This window comes from Theropithecus gelada, chromosome 4 (genome assembly GCF_003255815.1).
Source record: "Theropithecus gelada isolate Dixy chromosome 4, Tgel_1.0, whole genome shotgun sequence".
Taxonomy (NCBI): Eukaryota; Metazoa; Chordata; class Mammalia; order Primates; family Cercopithecidae; genus Theropithecus; species Theropithecus gelada.
In genome coordinates, this window is record NC_037671.1 from 132,373,076 (window position 1) to 132,391,588 (window position 18,513).

The 18,513-nt window shown below is 46.4% G+C and overlaps 1 protein-coding gene across 2 annotated transcripts in view; it reads right to left on the minus strand.

The window, feature by feature from the left end:
• Positions 1-8,115, minus strand: part of FNDC1 (fibronectin type III domain containing 1) — a 102,508-nt gene extending 94,393 nt beyond the window's left edge. For both annotated transcript variants that reach the window (XM_025384333.1, XM_025384332.1), the window contains exon 1: positions 7,825-8,115. In XM_025384333.1, the coding sequence (XP_025240118.1) occupies positions 7,825-7,933 (109 nt within the window). In that variant the 5' untranslated portion in view covers positions 7,934-8,115. The remainder of the gene's footprint in view (positions 1-7,824) is intronic.
• Between the last annotated feature and the right edge of the window lie 10,398 nt (positions 8,116-18,513).

Here is an 18,513-nt window from a genome sequence, read left to right on the forward strand (position 1 = left end):
GCCCTCCCCTGCCTGGCTAGGGTGGCTTCTCCTGAGCTCCTAGGACACTACACCTGTCGCACCCCATCCAGCTCCGTGAGTCCCGCCATGGGTGACTGTGGATGAGACTTCACCTCCAGACAAATGTGGGGTCATGATAAATTAGGAGACATCACTGCACACCTTTCCCAGGTACTTTATTAAAATGCTAGCTAACTCCAGTCACAGCACTAGGGCTTAAGGTACCCACTATCCACACTTCTTCAAGAGCGGCACATGCTCAGCTCCACTCTGTTTGCAGACTTAGTAAAAGTCTCAGTAAATTGTGTCCATTCATTTCCTCTTTAAGCCAAGTTACTTACCACTCCCCGCCCATGAACTCCTAAAATTACACAGGGTCTTTCCTGGGGAACCACACTGAAATCGGCACAGACCCATCCCTGGGCCCAAAGCCAATATACTCAACTGTTTAAGACCTGCACTATACGTCAATTCTACCAGACTGTCCACAGGTAAATACATGAGACTCATGCTACCCTGGAGCCCTTTCCAAAATAGGACTGTTCTAGAACATATGAGCCGTTTCAGAAAACATGGAACAAAGATGAGTCTTCAAATGAGATACAACTGGAGGTGACACGATATAGGCATTTGGTCTATATTGTCATGAAGAAAGCCCCAAACAAGTTAAGCAAATATAGAGGAAACCCCAAACAATGAACAAAAGCCTCAATGGTCCCTTCTGGCCAGAGCCCCATGCAGTACTGGGATTGGCTGCTACCCGACCTCCCACCGACCCAGTGACGTGCCACCTTATGGCACTCCCTCGGTGGCCACCAACACAATGGATTAAGGTCAGACCCCAGGACCTTCCTGAGCTGGCTGCCTCCTATACCTCCAACCCCGAATGCCACCACTGACACAGAGCAGCACTTAGCACGAACCACCCCGAACATTGCTGGTTCCTTGCATGTGCCTTCACATGTGCAGCAGGGTCTGTTCCTCGACCAGAGATGTCCTTCCTCGGCGTCTTTCTCCAACTAATGCCTATGCCGTTCTTAAAAGGGCTCAAATATAGCTGGCCTTGACCTCCCAGTCAATTCACCCCCGAGACACCTGTGCCACTTCTGTCCTAGCATGTATCACCTGTCTGCATTATCCTCATCCAGTCCTCCCTGCCTATGTGTCCTCTGACAGCAGACACTATGTTCTTCTGACTTTGTGTCTTTGTCTGACTCCTAGTAACCCTTGCTGAATGGGTGAATGAATGAATGGACACCCTGCAAATGGAGACTACCACAAAGTTAGAGCCGGGGGGCCCTTCACAATACCTAGGTCAATCCCCTCACTTTGCAGATGAGAAAAGTGAGGCCTGAAGAGTTATGACCCACCCAAGGTCACACAGCCAAATTGGTGGCTCAATCAGGACCTAATAAACCAGATGAAGGGATGTGACACCATAAAACAGTCCCTAAATAGCAGAGCCCAGCATTTAAATGGCACATTTCTCCTGAGAAGTTCAAGACGCTTTAACGCTGTGAGCATCAGCCTCACCGCCTCTGTGAGATGCAGGGACTTGTCAATGGTACAGATTAGCCACTAATGTTTGTCAGCATTGTTTCTTGACTTAAATGGTCCAGTAAAGAAAACTGAATGTCTTAGCACAAGGTGCTGGCACTTCCAGGAGCCTTCTGGTTAAATACAGTCTCAAAGGTTCAAAGTTGTGATTTCCATAGTAAGGATCAAGCACTCACAGACAGCCCCTGAAATTAACTGGCGAACAGTTTGGGTAACAGGTTAGACACCAAGCACCAGCTTCAAGGAGCTGACAGGCGAATTTAACAGGACCACCATGGAAAGGGGGCTTCCCACAGTGAGGACCCTGCTCATATCCACAGGCCAAATCCATCTTGTAACAGAGGCTAGATTCACTGCTACTTTTTGTCTTAAGTTAAGCCCTGCTGGAATTCAACACATTTCAGTGCCTCACAGAATCATTTCTCAACAGCCAACAGCAATGTTACAAAAGTAAACTCAGGAAGGCATTCTGAGCAGATCAAAGATGTGAGTGTTGGCACTCACACCCAGCCTAGAGAAGAAAACAAGGAGACACAGTAAAGGCTCAAACCAACCAGAACTGCGGTGTCTGCAGGGAGAGTGTGGGATCTGGACCCCAAAGACTGAGTATTAGATTACAGACTTTGGGAAAACCAGTTAACCTCTCTGACCTCAGTTCCCCCAGTAGCAAGATGAGGATGCTACTGCCTTCACAAGATCACTGTGGAAATTAAATTAAATAACAGAGAGAAATGGTGAACTCCGTGACACTTTAACCTGCCAGTTATTATTCAAAGGAAGTAGAAGTGTACACCTAGGAATTCCTCATAAAACTGAAAATAGAATTATGTAGATTGTACTTTATAGATTATAAGGATGCCATAATTAAATCTTTCCTCCACATATAGGAGACCCCAGTAAAAAAATGTGAGCAGCATCTACTTTGTAATTAACATGAACACCTCTCAAGTTATTTTGCTACATTTACAAGTGTAGCATTATTATAATAACTAGAATACATAGTATATAATTATAATAATTAGACATTATAATTGTAATATTACCCTCTCTTGATACAAAAATTAACATTGATGGTGGAGGGGAGACGCTCAGAGAGGACCCATCAGGGCCAAGGAGGTAGTTATTAAGGCCAGTACCCCTGCGACATCCCTTACGCTCACCCCATCTTCCAGTAGCTGCATCTTTGGTGGAGGCCTACAGAGGTACCAGCCGCACCCCAACCGCCACTGGGCTTCTGACCCCAGCTGCAGGTCTAGGCAATTTCCTTTCTCACCAATGCGTATTTGAATTTGCTGACACGCAGCCATTTCGACTCTTAATGAGTGATCTGTCCTTTCCCGTTTAACATATGAAGGAAGCGCCAGTAAGTAGAAAAATTGCCAAAAGGCAAGCACTCAGGGAGAAATCAGGCAGATAACTGGATGTTTGTCCTAATTTGCTTATCTCTATAAAGCCGCAGCGACAACCGAGTCCAACCAGGGCTTCACGGAAGGGCCCGCGGGTGGTGGCTTCGCCTCCAGAAGTCCAGGAGCGCCCTCTAAGGGCCTCAGAGCGCAAGCGCTGCCCCGGCTGGGCCGAGGGAGAAAGACGCAGGTTTTTCGTAGGCAAGGATGACTTAGGAGGGAGGAAAACAGGGTGCTCACGAATGTGAATAACCAATACCTTCCTGATTCCAAATGTTCTAACATACATCTACAAAAATTGGTAAAAGAGATGGATGAAACAGTATCCACCACTGTCCCCCAGCGACCCAGCTCTCCTACCCAAAGGCACCAAAGTTTGCAGTTTCATGGGTACTCTAACAGAAACATCCTGCACACTTACAAGTAAATACATACACATACATATTCCTTTCTCTCCTTTACTTTTATACCTTTAAATACCTCTATTTTTAAACTGAAATAAAAGCTTCTGGTAACAGTTTAATTATAACTCAAAAATCCCTAAGATCCAAGGGGGACAAAAGAGGTCAAAAGAGGGCTGCTCCTTAATCAGCCAAGGGTGATGGAGCCTCTCCCGAAATGTTGCTTCCAGGCTCCCTGCCTCACCCTCATCCCTTGATGTAGGCAGAATAATGGTCCCCCAAAGATGTCTTTGTCCTAATCCCCAGAACCAGGGATATGGGCACCTCTAGAAGGTGGAAAGGGCAAGGAAATAGATTCTCCCTTAAAGTTTCAATGCAGGCCTTGATTTTAGCCCAGAGGGGCACATTTCAGACTTCTGATCTCTAGAACTATAATAAAGATCATAAATTGGTATTGTTTCAAGTCATTCAGTGTGTGGCAATTTGTTACAGCAATAGGAAGCGAATACGCTCCCCTTCCCCTCCTGTTTTCAGGGAATGGGCCTTTAGAACTTAAATATGACGTGAATGGTCTTGGTAGGGCATCTTGATCATGCTCTGGAACTGTCTGGTGATAACTTTCCAGGGATGTGAATTGTCACTCTGCAATCCTATTACAACCTCTGATTCCACAGGAATAAATTTCATGATCAACTGATGAACAAAACAGCTCTACCATCTGCCATTGGCGGGCTCCAATGCACAAGATAAGAGGAGAGAGGGTCTCCCCACGTTCTCTCAAAAAGGGCTGAAGTAAGAGGGAAACCTCATAAAGCCACATGCAGGTTGAACCACAGGCAAGCTTCTAAAGGCTTCCGGAGATGGAAGGAGCCTCCTTCAATTGGTCTATTCTGGAGCGGAGACTAGCCCAAGGCCCCCAGGGGTGCAGGATAGCACTGCCACTCATGCCCAGGCATCCTGATTTTTAACTTACTTCCCTCCGTATATACCAGTGTGTTTCAAATGTTTTGGTGTCTGAATTATCTTCTATTCTTGAATTTATGAGGATGCCAAGGAGGTTATGTTTCTGTGAGTTTTATCTATCCTCATTGACTTTACTGGGAATTAAAACTAAGAAAAGTCTAAAATATGTACTTACTTGTTTTGAAATAACAATAATAAACCATTACATGTTGACATACAAATATATTTATATGAAAAGTAACTGTTTTCCAAAACAAAGAGAAATGAGTGGGAAGAGCAGCTTTGTTTCTACATTTTGGCAAATCTTTTTAATAGAGTATCTCTGATCTGCTTATGCATTCAATCTATTGCAATATGTTGTTTCGATTGGAGAAAATCCAGCCTCACACAGATGTATAGCCGGACAACTATTTCAATAGCCTTTTTGGATACTTTTGAAAAATCTTTGATATTACACCAAAACTCATCAAGTAGCCATTTCTTAGAATCTGAAATCAGATGAAGAATTTTTCATATTTTGTTACATTAAAAATCCATTGAGCTATCATGCACTTGGAACAGATCTTTTACCCATGCAAGATTGTTGTAAGGCTATACACTGGTCATTTGAATCTGTTGGTTTATTTGGTTATGCAGATCATCCAAATGTTCACACATTTTATAATATGACATTTATAAATCACATTCATTTATATCACCACTGATCTCACTAGAAAAAAATTTAAATATTGGGAAACTTTCAAGCTTATAGTGGTGGAAACAATTTGGCAAAATTCTAATTTTCACTTGAAAGCTGAAATGTTATCACTGGCAAGCAATAATAGCAGTTCTTTTACTAGAAGTAGTAGGTTCCCTTTGTTCATTTTTGAGAAAACATCTGCCAAATATCCAAGTCAGAATAACTCTAGTTGGTCTGTTGTCATTTTTTGTGGTAAATACCACATTCCATTAAAAAAAAAAAAATCAGGTAGCTTAATGCACAACTCAAACAATCACACCAGTGCCTCCCCTTGGGGTTGCCACTGAACTTGGTCATCAGCAGTAGTACCTCATGTGTCCTTCCCATTTATTTACACTATTAAAAAGACAGATATTCAAAGATACAGGGATTTGGTAAAATTAATAATTTTACTGTGTCAACAAGAACATTCTCAATGAAACTGGCAAATATTTTTTAATTGCAAAGGCCCCACAAAATTCAATAACTACTAGCGCATGGGGATGTCCTTGCCTTGATTCTCTGTAAGGCACCCGCAGTTTACCCATCAAGCTTTTGCACCCTCAGTCACATGTCAACTGTGAAAAAGAAAAATAGCATCTCAGTAATCTCAGTATTACTTTGAAAATAGTTTCAACACGGAGAATTCCCTAAAAGTTTCTTTAAAGAAGAAAATAAAAATCATCCCTAACCACCTTAAGATATCCACTGTAAATATGTGCATGTGTGAGTACATCCACATGTGTTTAGAAAAATGTATCATACCAGACTGGCAAGGCCATGATAATTTTAATGTTTGCATAGTATCCTGTTGTAGGGATGGATGTGTGTGGAGGAGGGAGCACTGATTGCTTATTTTGTTTTACGTTTAATTGACCCTACACTGAAGGGCTTATTCAGATCTTCAGTGTGTCCTGCTTTAAGCAAAGTCCCTCTGGAGCCGTCACTATTATGTGGCCCTGAGTAATTTCCTTACAGAGATTCTGGCCCCAAAAAGGTGGTGAGGGTGAGGGCTTGACACAAGCAGCTTGTTTCTCTAGTTCAACCAGAAAGAGGGAGCAGTCTATCCATGGTGTTGTGTCAAAGGGAGCCCATAAAAGAAATTATGTACCCCATAATTTCATCCACAGTATGGGGAGCTATCTACAGGTTGTTATGTCTGCTTCTATCCTTCTATTACTTAATTTAAATTTAGTAGATTTCATTCTGAAATGTGCTTGTCCTCCTTTGTCCACTTCTAGTCTGGTCATCATTTTACTGTAGATCCCACGTCAACACAGTAGAGAGAAGGGCTGGGAAGCTGTCCAGCCCCAGCATTCCTCAGCACAGTGATTCACAGAGCAGAAGGCGAAAGAAGCAAGAGTGCAGATCGCGGTGGGATTCCAGGAGCTCTCACAAACAACCCTGCTCGGACCCACTCACATGCAATCCACGGGCAGGTGGCAGAGGAATCGGGAAGGCAGAAGGCTGGAATCGCCACAAAGCCAGGGCAGCACTGGTTTCAGTTTCAGACCATTTTCACAAACAAAAACTCTTTCAGCACTCGGAAAATTTTCACTTAGAAAAACAAAAGCCAGGAGTTGTAGGTGGGGAAGTTGGAAGACTTTATTTAGTTTTATTCCTCTCAAGTACTGTGCAAAATATTCAGTGAATACTCTCCTAGAGATCACTAATGGGAAGAAAAAGACCCTACCACAGGCACTGCCTTTTATGAAAAAGTGGCATTGGCATCAGAATACCTGGCATAAACCTGAACCAAGCACTGGGATGATGTATCTACCAGTCACAAAGCAATGTGACCCCCAACTTTTCTTCCTTGACCCCTGAAGTAAGAGAACAGTATATACACTGATACCCTCGTTGGAATAGTATCTGACAATCATTGTCTGCTTCTTGGATTTCTACAAACCAATGATCGAAAAGCCACAGTTTCAAGTGTAAAAATGCCTGCACGGGAGGTGGGAACAACGGCCGCCAAAGGCTTCGGAATGAAAACCCCACCACAAACTTGTCTCTCTCTGCAGGAAACTTGCAAGAAATCTGACAAGAGCTCGCTAGCATTTTCCGAAAAGCATTGCTCCCAAAGCAAGCATCTATCCTGGCTGCAGCCTCAGCCATCGGGGTAGGGCGAGCTTCTCTGGAATCAACTTTCTCATTTCCCTCTCCCTCCTCTCAAGACAAACATTTTCTCCCAGCTTGAACGTTCCCCGTGGGCGCGCGGGCCTCCTGCCACCTGGAGCCGGGCTGGCACTGGAGCGCAGCTCCTCCAGAGCGCAGAGGCACCCGACGGCCTGCGGCAGCCCTCAGCCTTTCCCCATTACCTTCTAGAACAGCCCCGCTCTGCCTCCCTCCGGTCTCCCGAGTGCGCCCGTCATCCTGCCTCGGGAGAGGTGAACGCGAGGAAAGAAGGATGACTACCTACGCTCCCGGGAAATTCTGGGCACAGAAAGGCATTACCCCAGCCCGCATGCCGAAAGTCGCCTTTTCCTTTCCTTTTTTCCCCCTGTGCCTGAATCTCCTGGGACACTTAGACGGCTGGAGCCTCCCGACCCCAGGGCGGGCGACGGCAAAGTTAAACGCCAGCGCGCTGCAGTTCCCGGGCGGCGAGGCGTCCCCGCTCCCGCCTCCCACACAGGGCGCCAAGTGCCCCGACCCGCAAGTGACGAGGAGGCACAGGCTAGTGACACGACCCGTAGCCAGTACTGAGCTGGACAACGAGGCCCGAGCGCAGGAGGGTGCGCGGGGAGCGGAGGAGCGCCGGGGGCCGGGGCGCGGCGCGTACCTGGGGCCCCCGCCGAGGAGGCGACGGGGAGCAGCGCGGCCAGGAGCAGCAGCGCAGCCCAGGACAGCCGGCGCGGCGCGCGCAGGGTCGCCCCGGCCTCGGGGGCCATCGGGAGCCCGGGTTGAGCCGGGGCTGGGTGCTCTCGGCTGGCCGAGGGGCGCTGGCCGGAGTCTGGGGAGTGCGGAGGCGCCACCGTCGGGTCCCCGCCGCCGTCCGTCTGTTCTGCGCGCTCTACGCGGTGCCCGCCGCGCCCCTGCCCCGCGGCGATCGCTCCCGGCCGCGCACCGGCAGCCGCGCTCCGCCACTGAGGCCGCCGACCTCCCGCCGAGCCTTTTAGCCTTGCTTGGGCGCCCCCTGCCGGCATGCGGGGTCGGGGCCGGGGCCGGAGGGGCCGGCGGGGGCGACGGGGGCGACGGGGGCGACGGGGGCGGTGGGGCCACGGCCGGAGGCGGGCGGGGCGCGGGCCGTAGGGGCCGGAGCGCCCCGGACTGGCTTAGCGGTTCTGAACTTGCGGCGGTCGCTGTGCCGGGCCAAGTGGCTGAGGAAGTTCCTCCCCTTGTCTAATCCTCTTATTTTCTGGCTGGGGAAGTCTCCCATCGGGCAGAGGAATACCCTTTGTCCCCTTACATAAACACCTCTGCGCCCCACGTGGGGACTCGGGCCAGGACCCCTCATCCCGTCCCAGCGCTGTAGTTCTGTGGCTAGCCCGGTCCTTCCATGTCCCTTCCCGCACCCAGCGCCCCCAAGTCTGGGGTTTTCAGTGTCCTTAGACATTGCTGCGTCTGGCTGTCATTTCTAGGGCATGCACGATGCCAGTTTTCAGTGTGCCTTGGTGCCCAGGCCAAGGACTCAGCGGACCCCGCCTCTCTCGCTTCTGTAATTTTAACGCTGCCCCAGGTCTCCCTATTCCTCCTTCCAGCCTGGAAGCCTCGTGGCCCTCCAGACGGACTCGGAGCGCCCCTGGAGGCTACAGTGACTGGAGCTCTAGGAAGGCCGGGTCCTGGCTGCCACGTGCTGCTGTTCACGGACCCGTGTCCTCGAAGAGCTGACCTGGCTAAACTCATCCCAGCGCTGTCAGTTCTCCCTCGTGACAACCCAAAACTTGACCGGATTTGTGTTCTGCAGAGAGGAAAAAACAAACAAAAAAAAAGCTAAATGAATTGTAAATAGATGAAAACTAGAAATACAGTATCTCTTTGAATTTGAGCACCCAGGAAAGGCGTAAACCTACCGCTTTCCTTTCCAGAAAACTCTCCTGCTTACCAGCAAAGGTTTTGTTTGTTTGTTTGTTTGTTTTGTTTTTGAGACAGGGTCTCCCTCTGCCTCTGCTGCCCAGGCTGGAGTGCAGTGGTGCGATCTTGGCTCACTGCAACCTCCATATCCCAGGCTCAAGCGATTCTCCTGCCTCAGCCTCCTAAGTGGCTGGAATTATAGGCTCCAGCCAACATGTCCAGCTCATTTTTGTATTTTTTGTAGAGACAGGGTTTCCCCATCTTTCCCAGGCTGGTCTCGAACTCCTGAACTCAAGCAATCCACCCACCTTGACCTCCCAAAGTGCTGGGATTACAGGCATGAGCCACCACGCCCAGCCTAAACACACATTTTCCTGCATTACTCCCTTATATTGTCATGTTTCCCCACATGCCATTTAATGGAGCTATGTGGTTTCTGTCTCACCAGCAGCCACCCGACTCTTCCTATTTTGGGAGAATTGTAGCTCCCTCCCCAACTCCAACCAAGTGACAGGACCCCTCCTTACCCCCACTCCTTCCCAAAGCCCCACTTCCGCAGTGGCTCAGGGCTCTGCAGTGGCCTAGACAGGGTCACTCGGAGTTGGGACTCTTCTAACAAGGTCTGGTGGAAAGGTCTTTTTCTCCCATCATTCATGGATTTGAAAGGATGGTAGCCATGGCAGGCTGAAACAGCCCTCCTCCCCCAAAAGACATTCCTGTCCTAGTCCCTGGCCCTGTGAATGTCACCTTACATGGTTTATTAAAAAGTGATTACGCATGTTGAGACGGAGAGATTATCATGGATTATCTGGGTGGGCCCTAATGCAGTCACATATGTAACTTATAAAACAGAGGAGAGGGAGACTGACACACACAAGAGAAATCCAGGTGAGGATGGAGGCAGACATGGGAGCGATGCACCCACAGCCCAGGGATGCTGGCAGCCACCAGAGGCTGGAAAAGCCTCCCCCAGAGCCTGTGCTGAACTTCAGGCCAGTGGAACTGATTTCAGACTTCTGGTCTCCAAGACTGTGAGACAGCAAATTTCTGTTGTTTAAGCCACCCATTCCATTTGTAATTATTTGTTACAGCGGCCACAGGACGCCAATGCAGTAGCCAGGATGGGCCTGTGGCTCTGGCTCCAGCCTGCAGGGACACCAGCCAAAGAGAAGGAAGCCATGTCCAGAGAGAAGACAAGCGGGTAGGAAAGCGCTGGGCAGGTGCAAGAGTCCCGGGCTCCAGCCTCACCCCTGCACTTTCTGAATGCTGGTTCTGGGGACAGCATATTCCATTTTGCTAACTTAGAATGAGATTTCTATTTTCTATAACCAATGAGTCTTGGCTAGTACATTCCCCCCTGTTCTTAAGAGAACAAGAACCAAGATTTATCTTTATTGCTCATCTGTCACCCAAAAGAGGCCATCACAGAACCAAACACAGTAACATCCAGGAAATGCTGAGGTTAACTGCCATTCATTCATTCGTTCAGCAAATACTTACTGTGATCTACTCTGTCCCCAACACTGCTTAGACCCCGGGGATTAGCAGTGACTAAAAGCAGATGAATAGCAGGAGGTAAGTTAAAAGTGGAGAAGGGGAGGCAGTGCTGAGGTCCTTACAGGCTGCAGGAAGGGCTTAGGCTTTCACTCTGAGAGATGAAGGGTGACACTGGAGAATTCTGATGAGAGAAGACATGGGTAAGCAGGCTCTTACAGTCCCAGTGAGGCAAGACAATGCTTGGACATGATGGACAGCAGTGGGGCATGAGAACCAACAAGGTTCTGGATGTATCTTAAAGGCATGGCTTGGGAAATTTTCTGACTCATTGGATATGGAGAAAAAGAGGATTTGCAATATACCAAGTCGCACTATTCTCATGCTGCTCATTAACTCTCCGTTGTGACTTCCGTAATTTCACGATGTCACTCTTTAATTTCATTTTAATGAACTAATCTTGCCATAATCTGTAGATGCACACAGTGAAAGCTCATCAGACATCAGTTTTCTTCCCTGCATCCTCATGAGATGCGTGTGCACTTATCTTCCTCCCCAGAATGATACTTATTAGAGCACATTTCTTAGGGGTACATTTCAGAGTGAAGCACAATGTAAAATTACTTCCAGTTTTAGAGTTTCAGAACCCTCAACCATGGGCTGTTTGATATTAAACAAGATTACTGACACTTATGAGTTATGATTCTGATTTCATTACAAATTTGAGAACGTGTGCTTAATCAAAAGGTATTATTACCCTTAGGTTTAAAAGATCTTAAAGAAAATGGAACTAGGAGTCAGTCATCTGTCCTGAACGTGGTCATCTCAAAAATACGAGCTCACGGAAGTTTTCTTCCTTCTTGTCAGTTTTGAGTCCAATGTCAATACTGTTGTCCTGTGAAAGATTTTAAGATTTTAATATTTTTTCACATAATTTCCTGATGTCCTGATTGCTGTTTCTATTTTGTTCATCAAAACCAAACAGACTGGAGGTTGCTCTGGGGCTAGACAGATGACCAGTCATTAAAATCAATGCCTTATTAGCCTGCCTTAGTTCTGTGGTTTTTTCTGACTTCACAGATCAGCTTGTGTCCATATACACTATTTCTGGTTCTAGTTATTTTTAAAATAACCATAGATCCAAGGAGTTCAGCACTCCTCATACACGTTGTCGTGGCATCCCTACGTGATAGGGCCAATTAAAATGCTATTCTCGTGTTTCATATGGATAAATGGGAAGCAAGTTCAAATGACCTTCCAGTACAGATTCAAGTAGAGTTTTGAAAGTGCGTGTCTCATATTATTCATCTGACATCAAATCTTTTTCAGTCTTCAATTTGGCTCATATGGCTCTTTAATTCCTTTTTAAGCACCTCATTTGAATATATCTGCATATTGTGACTGCAGCAGGACACTACGCAATACCCATTACACAATAGTGATGTGCTTTTCAAAGGCTACACAGAAGGAGAACAAAAGAGTGTGCACCTATAGCACTAGATGTGATTGTGGGGAGCTCAGTAAATCAGACACAGCAGATCTGGAGGAACACATCCGTCCCCAGGATTCTATGAACAGAGGGAAAAGGGAAAAGAAAATAGAGGCAGGCAAGTAGACACTGCCATCTCAATTTCACATTGACCTGGGAGAAGGATAATAGAAATAGCTTCTAATTGGCAATAAAATAAAATAATAAAATAATGCTTTGCTACTTTTCTTGAACAGTATTCATTTCGTTCCGATTCTCACAACAACTTTAGAAGCACTATTCTGATTTTACAGGAGAAAACCAAGGCTCCAAGAGGTTGTATGGTATGTGCTTGGCCCTTTAACTGGTGCGCCTGGGAGTCCAGTCTGAGCCTCTAACCCCAAGTGCACATCTCTGTCCACCACACATGACACTCAGAAGGTCCTCTCCCTCTCTCCCATTTTCATTAAAACTATGAGGATCAAGGGAGACAGGACAAATAAAGGTCTGTTTTGCACACCCCATGTCCCCATGTCCACTGCAGATTTATCAGAGACACTTCCTTACCATCCAGAGAGTGACCAATCCCTCTTGGCAAACAACTACATGAGACCTCAATGTTACATCACTCATGTTCTTAGGGTTTCAAAGATGCAGGCAAGAAATGGTGCTTCTCAAAAATACCCTGCCATGAATCCATCATTGCCCAAAACACACTTCCTCTGCACAGAAGTTCTAACATGTTTCCACTGCAAGATAGTGCCAAGGCAATTTTCCTGTGTTGTACAAATCTACTGGGAATTAGTGAAACATAAAGGATTAAGATGTCAGACACCAGCCTCACATATGCACGGTTGGCATGATTAAATAAAACATCTCACAGATTTGTGTTCTAAGGTTCTGTCCAACGGTCCAGGTCAATCCAGCCTACATTCCACATATGGAAGAAGATATTCCAATTCTGCCAGCTACTGTTTGTCAATGGGGACAAGAGAAATCATTCATTCATCTATTCCTTTATAATATCCTTTGCTGAACACCTGTTTTTGTTCCACGCCATGTAGTAGAATCTGGGAATGCAAATGTGACTAAGACACAGACAGCCCATGCTTCAAAGAGCTCACATTCAAATGCAGCAGATAAACAAATAAACAACTGAAAACAGTCACAATCCAATATGACAAATGCTGCAATCTTCAGGCCATGGAGCTTAGAGGAATTTTGATGAATGTTGCCCAACACTTCCTTTACTTATTTTCCCACCAAGGAGATTTTTAACGCTATGTCTACTTCCCATAGGCAGACATAGGGGTACGCTCACTCTCTTCACACTAATCCTGTGGAATTAAAAAGAGCACAGTTTGGGGAGGAGACATTAGTAAGTCTGAGTGGAACAAGAGCTCAAAATGTAGTCTTCAAGTTGCAGTTGGCAGTTTGAAAAGCTGGCCCAGCATTATGCTAAGGAAACATATGTCTGGCCGCCTTCCCAGGCTGCATTTTTCTGACTCCCAGCGTCTTGTCAAGAGCAGACCGCAACTGCTAGTCCATGAGCAGTGCAGAGCTGCCCATCCGAGCCCATGCTGATGTGCACAGGGTGTGCCACTCCAGCCCCTCATGCCTCAGATAGCATAAGGACAGACAGGCACTCACTCTGGAAATGGGGACATTCATTATTTGTTCAGTAGTCCCATAATGAACCCTACCTGAGTACCTGGCCCATGAACAGAGCACAGACCTGTGGTCACCTGTGAAATGACATCTGTACCAGCTGACAGCTGACAGGGGCTTTGCTGTCTCTGCAGTGTGACTGGCCTGGAGGAAGTGATGAAGTAGACAGTTCACCAGTGGTGACCCCAGCCCCTTTCCCTCCTGGGTGGTGTCTCCCTCTCAGGCACCTACCGAAGCACATCATGCCCTTTCATACTGCACCCTTCTCACCACCCATCAAGCCTTCCTTCAAGATCCAATCACCTCCTTCTAACTAGGATGTAAATAAGTGACTGATAAGGCTTTGTGGACTTTTCTCCACAAGGATGTGGTGCTCTGCAACTCACAAAGTCACAGAGTGTGTGCTCATTCATCCACACGAACCATAAGGGAGGGTGACACTTTATTATGCCCATTTTACAGAGGCAGAAACTTAGGTTCTGTGTCCAGCCAACATTCATGCAGTTAAGGAATAGCACAGCTAGGAGGCAAACCCTGATACTGCACCTGCAAACACAGTGCTCTTCGCACAACAGGTCATCAAAACAAGAATTCTCAAGTGTTGAATTAGTAAGTAACAAAATGTCAACAGGGAGGCATTTAGGATGAGGGCCTCTTTTATTTACAGTTTATTTTCCTGACTTACGAAAAAGCACCATCTTCTGCATCCTCATTATAACCGCTACTCTCTTGCCATGCTTGAGAAGTGAAGTCGATTTTCCTTACATTCTTTAGAATCTGCACAAAAACATCTAGGAGAAAATATTCTGTGATTCTATAGCATCCAAATCAATGTGCTTCCCTAACACAGCTCACAGATCGTACCTAGTTGTTATTCATATGATGCTCCTGAGACGAAAAAGCAGGCTTGAGCTGTTTTATAGGCAGCCTCCATTCTGGGAAGGGACCTTACTCTCCGTCTAGATTCATTCATGATTTTGTGAGCCCTCAGCCCATTCAGCCTATAGGCCTCTTCCCTGTTCTGGAAGCATCTTTCCCTGACTTCTGACACTGGAGCCTGTCCTGACCTGTGTTCTACTTCTCCTGCCTCTGTTCCTCCATCTCCTCTGCAGTGCTGAGCCCTTTTCAAGTCTCCTTCACCCCTCTCCATAGAAATCCCATCCACGGTCACTCCAGTCACTCTGCCCTTTCCGTCTTGGGGTCACCTTGCTGCCTCTTCACAGAGATTTTGCACCAACTGATCCCATCCCCTGTTCCTTTCTGCCTTTCCACCTATCCTTCAAAGCTCAGCTTTTATTAGAGTTTCCCTAGAACCCTTTGACCAGGTAAAATCTCCCCTTTCTGCTCGCTCACAGCACCACAGAGCTTACTTTTGTGGTCCTTCCCATGGCTGAATTTTCATGCTTATCTCCAAGGCTACTCATCCGTCACCCAGCTTGACTGTAAGCTTCATGAGGACTGGGATCACATCTGTTTTTGCTCACCTTGTATCCCTATAGCCTGGTGTGTGACCTGAATCATAGCAGGAACTCAGTAGACATTTGTGAGTTCGTGTGTACAAGCATGCATACACGAAGGATCTTCTTTATTCAGTAGTACAAACTTGGTAGAATGGTGATATGGTTTGGCTCTGTGCCCCACTCAAATCTCATGTTGAAATGTAATCCCCTGTGTTGGAGGTGGGGCCTCGTAGGAGGTGATTGGATCATGGGGCTGGTGTCTAATATTTAGCACCAGTCCCATGAGATCTGGTTGTTTAAAAGTGTGTAGCACCCCACTTCCCACCCTTCACTCTCTTCCTCCTGCTCCTGCTATGTAGACATGCTTGCTTGCCCTTTGCCTTCCACCATGATTGTAAGTTTCCTAAGGCCTCCCCAGCCATGCTTCCTGTACAGCCTGTGGAACTGTGAATCAATTAAACCTCTTTTCTTTATAAAGTACCCACTTTCAGGTATTTCTTTATAGCAGTGCGTGAATGGACTAATACAACTGCCCTCTGCAAGAAGTCAGTGTAAGCTCGGACCTATTCCCTGCTGCAGCCCACTCCCACCCAGACCCTGGCTGTACCCAGCGTGCATAAGCAGCAACTCGGCAGACAGATGTCCTCAGGCCGAGAGACACTCTGGCAAACACAGTTTAAAAATGTTAAATTTCTCATTCTGGGCTACTGGTACAGTGAGACTAGCAATTTGTAAAAGGATATTTATATATTGTTTCTAAGGTGAAGGAGGATAAATGCAAGTAATTTTGTAGGAAATTCAAATTTTTGTATTAATTAGTGACACTTGCCCTGTTTGTTGTTTCTTTCATTCATTCAACAGTTAGACATTGAATGCCTTGTAATTTGCTGACATCCTAACTTCTCTAATCAGATTGTGCAGCTGGTTGGGCAAATGCAATATTAACCATTGCTGCCAGGAAAATCTCTCTAAACTCATATAATGTGATTAATCACCTTGGCCAACAGGTCATATTAGAAAGGTACCAACTGAGGGAGACTTCTCAGACCATCTCCTTCTCTTCTAGTTCATGCTTGAACAATTACCCAACTATGTGACAGGTTTTGTTTGTCTGTTTTCAAAAAAAAAAAAAAATGTGTTCTGGTTACTCCAAAACGTAGTGATTAAAAACAATAATTGTACATTATCTTTCTCAGTTTCCATGTGTCAGGAAGCTGGAAGTTGGGTACGTCTGGCTTGGAGGTCCCTCATGAGTTGCATGGGCTTGGGCTGTCATCATCTGAAGGCTTGACTGGGGCTGGAAGATCCACTTCCCGGCTAATTCACTCCGGGCTGGCAAGTTAGTGCTGGCTGCAAGGTGGGGCCTCAGTGCCTCTCCACAGAGCTGTTTGAATATCTTCAGAGCATGGCAGTTGGCTTTCCCTGGAGCAAGTAATGCAGGAGTCCAAGGCAGAAGTGCAATGCCTTTTCAGACGACCCTCAGAAGTCACCCACTGTCACTACCACCATATTCTATTGGTGACACAGACCAGCCTTGATTCACCACAGGAGTGGACTACACAAATGGCATGAAGACCTTTGGTGGATCATAGAGGACCAACATGGAGACTCACTGCCACAGGCTGACACCACAAGACCCCTGCTTTCTTGCATATTTTCTGGCTCACTGAACCAAATGATTTGCTTTCCTTTGACTCTCCTCTGGGCTCATTCACCTTTGTTTTAGCCGAGGCTTTGCTGCTAGGAAAGGTACACGTTTGCACAGCCCTCTCAGGCCTGCTCTAGGTGGGTCATCATGATTGTAAGTTTCCTAAGGCCTCCCCACCCATGCTTCCTGTACAGCCTGTGGAACTGTGAGTCAATTAAACCTCTTTTCTTTATAAAGTACCCACTTTCAGGTATTTCTTTATAGCAGTGCAAAAATGAACTAATAAAACTGCCCTCTGCAAGAAGGCAATTCTGCTCCTCTAGGCCTTTTCCCTCTTATTTACACCCTGGCCTGTGGTGCCTCTCTGTCAGTGTGTCCCTGTTCTGTGTCCCTGAGAATATTTTAAAACTAAAGTTTAGCCAGGCATGTTGGCACAAACCCATAGTCCCACGTACTCAAGAGGCAGAGACAGGAGGATCGCTTGAGTCTAGAAGGTCAAGGCTGCAGTGAACAGTGACCACGCCACTGCACCTCAGCATGGATGACAGTGAGACCCTGTCTCAATAAATAAATACATAAATGCATAAGACTAGAGTATAACCTTATTTGATTTTACAGCATGTATCCTTCTGTGTTCATAAAATATGACATACATTGCAGCTCATAAATCCTATACAGTGGCCCATCCAGGACAGACTCCATTTGCAGCCTCATTTCATTTAATGGGACCCCCTGTGCAGCGTTTACAGATGGAAACGATGCAGGGTTTCCCTCTTTACTGCTCTGATAGATCACCCTTCCTCTGCACGCTCTCACGTACTTCCCTTGGCCTGGAAGGCTCCCACTCATTTTTCCCTCACTTAATCAGTTTACTCCAACAATGTTTTAGAACATTTATTCAAATCTTTTTTTTTAACTTTTTTTTTTTAGACAGAGTCTCACTCTGTCGCCCAGGCTGGAGTGCAGTGCACCATCTCGGCTGACTGCAACCTCTGCCTCCCCAGTTCAAGCAATTCTCCTGCTTCAGCTCCCTAGTAGCTGGGATTACAGGCACACGCCACCATGCCCAGCTAATTTTTTGTATTTTTAGTAGAGACAGGGTTTCTCCATGTTGGCCAGGCTGGTCTTGAACTCCTGAGTTATTGCCTCCACTTCTTGAGAACCTGGAACTATGGGTTTGTGCCAACATACCTGGCTATACTCTAGTTTTAAAGTATTCTCAGGGACACAGAACTCCTGACCTCAGGTGATCCACCTGCCTCGGCCTCCCAAAGTGCTGGGACTACAGGCAGGAGCCACTGCGCCTGGCTGCATTTATTCAAATCTTATGCCACTTCACATAGTTTATAATCACGTCCTTGCTCCTGACTTCATTGCAAACTCCCACACCTATATGGTACCCATAGGAACCACTAAGAAAGCAGAGAACACACTGGGCCTTAGCAAAGCATTTTCAAATATCTTCAATGAATTTTTCAACAAACACTCATGGGATACCTACTACGCACTGAGCATGGTGATAAATACTGAAGGCACATTAGGAAGAAACAGTGTCTGGAATTATTTTTTAGATGAATAGTATTTTGGTATCAACAAAGTACAAGGCCCACTCATGTATTATTCACTTTAAAGTATGACTTATCTGCATGAATTAATAAATTTATTATCAAAAAGAAGTTGAAATATAGCAATGTGGTTGCTTTGTGAGATGGTTTGGCT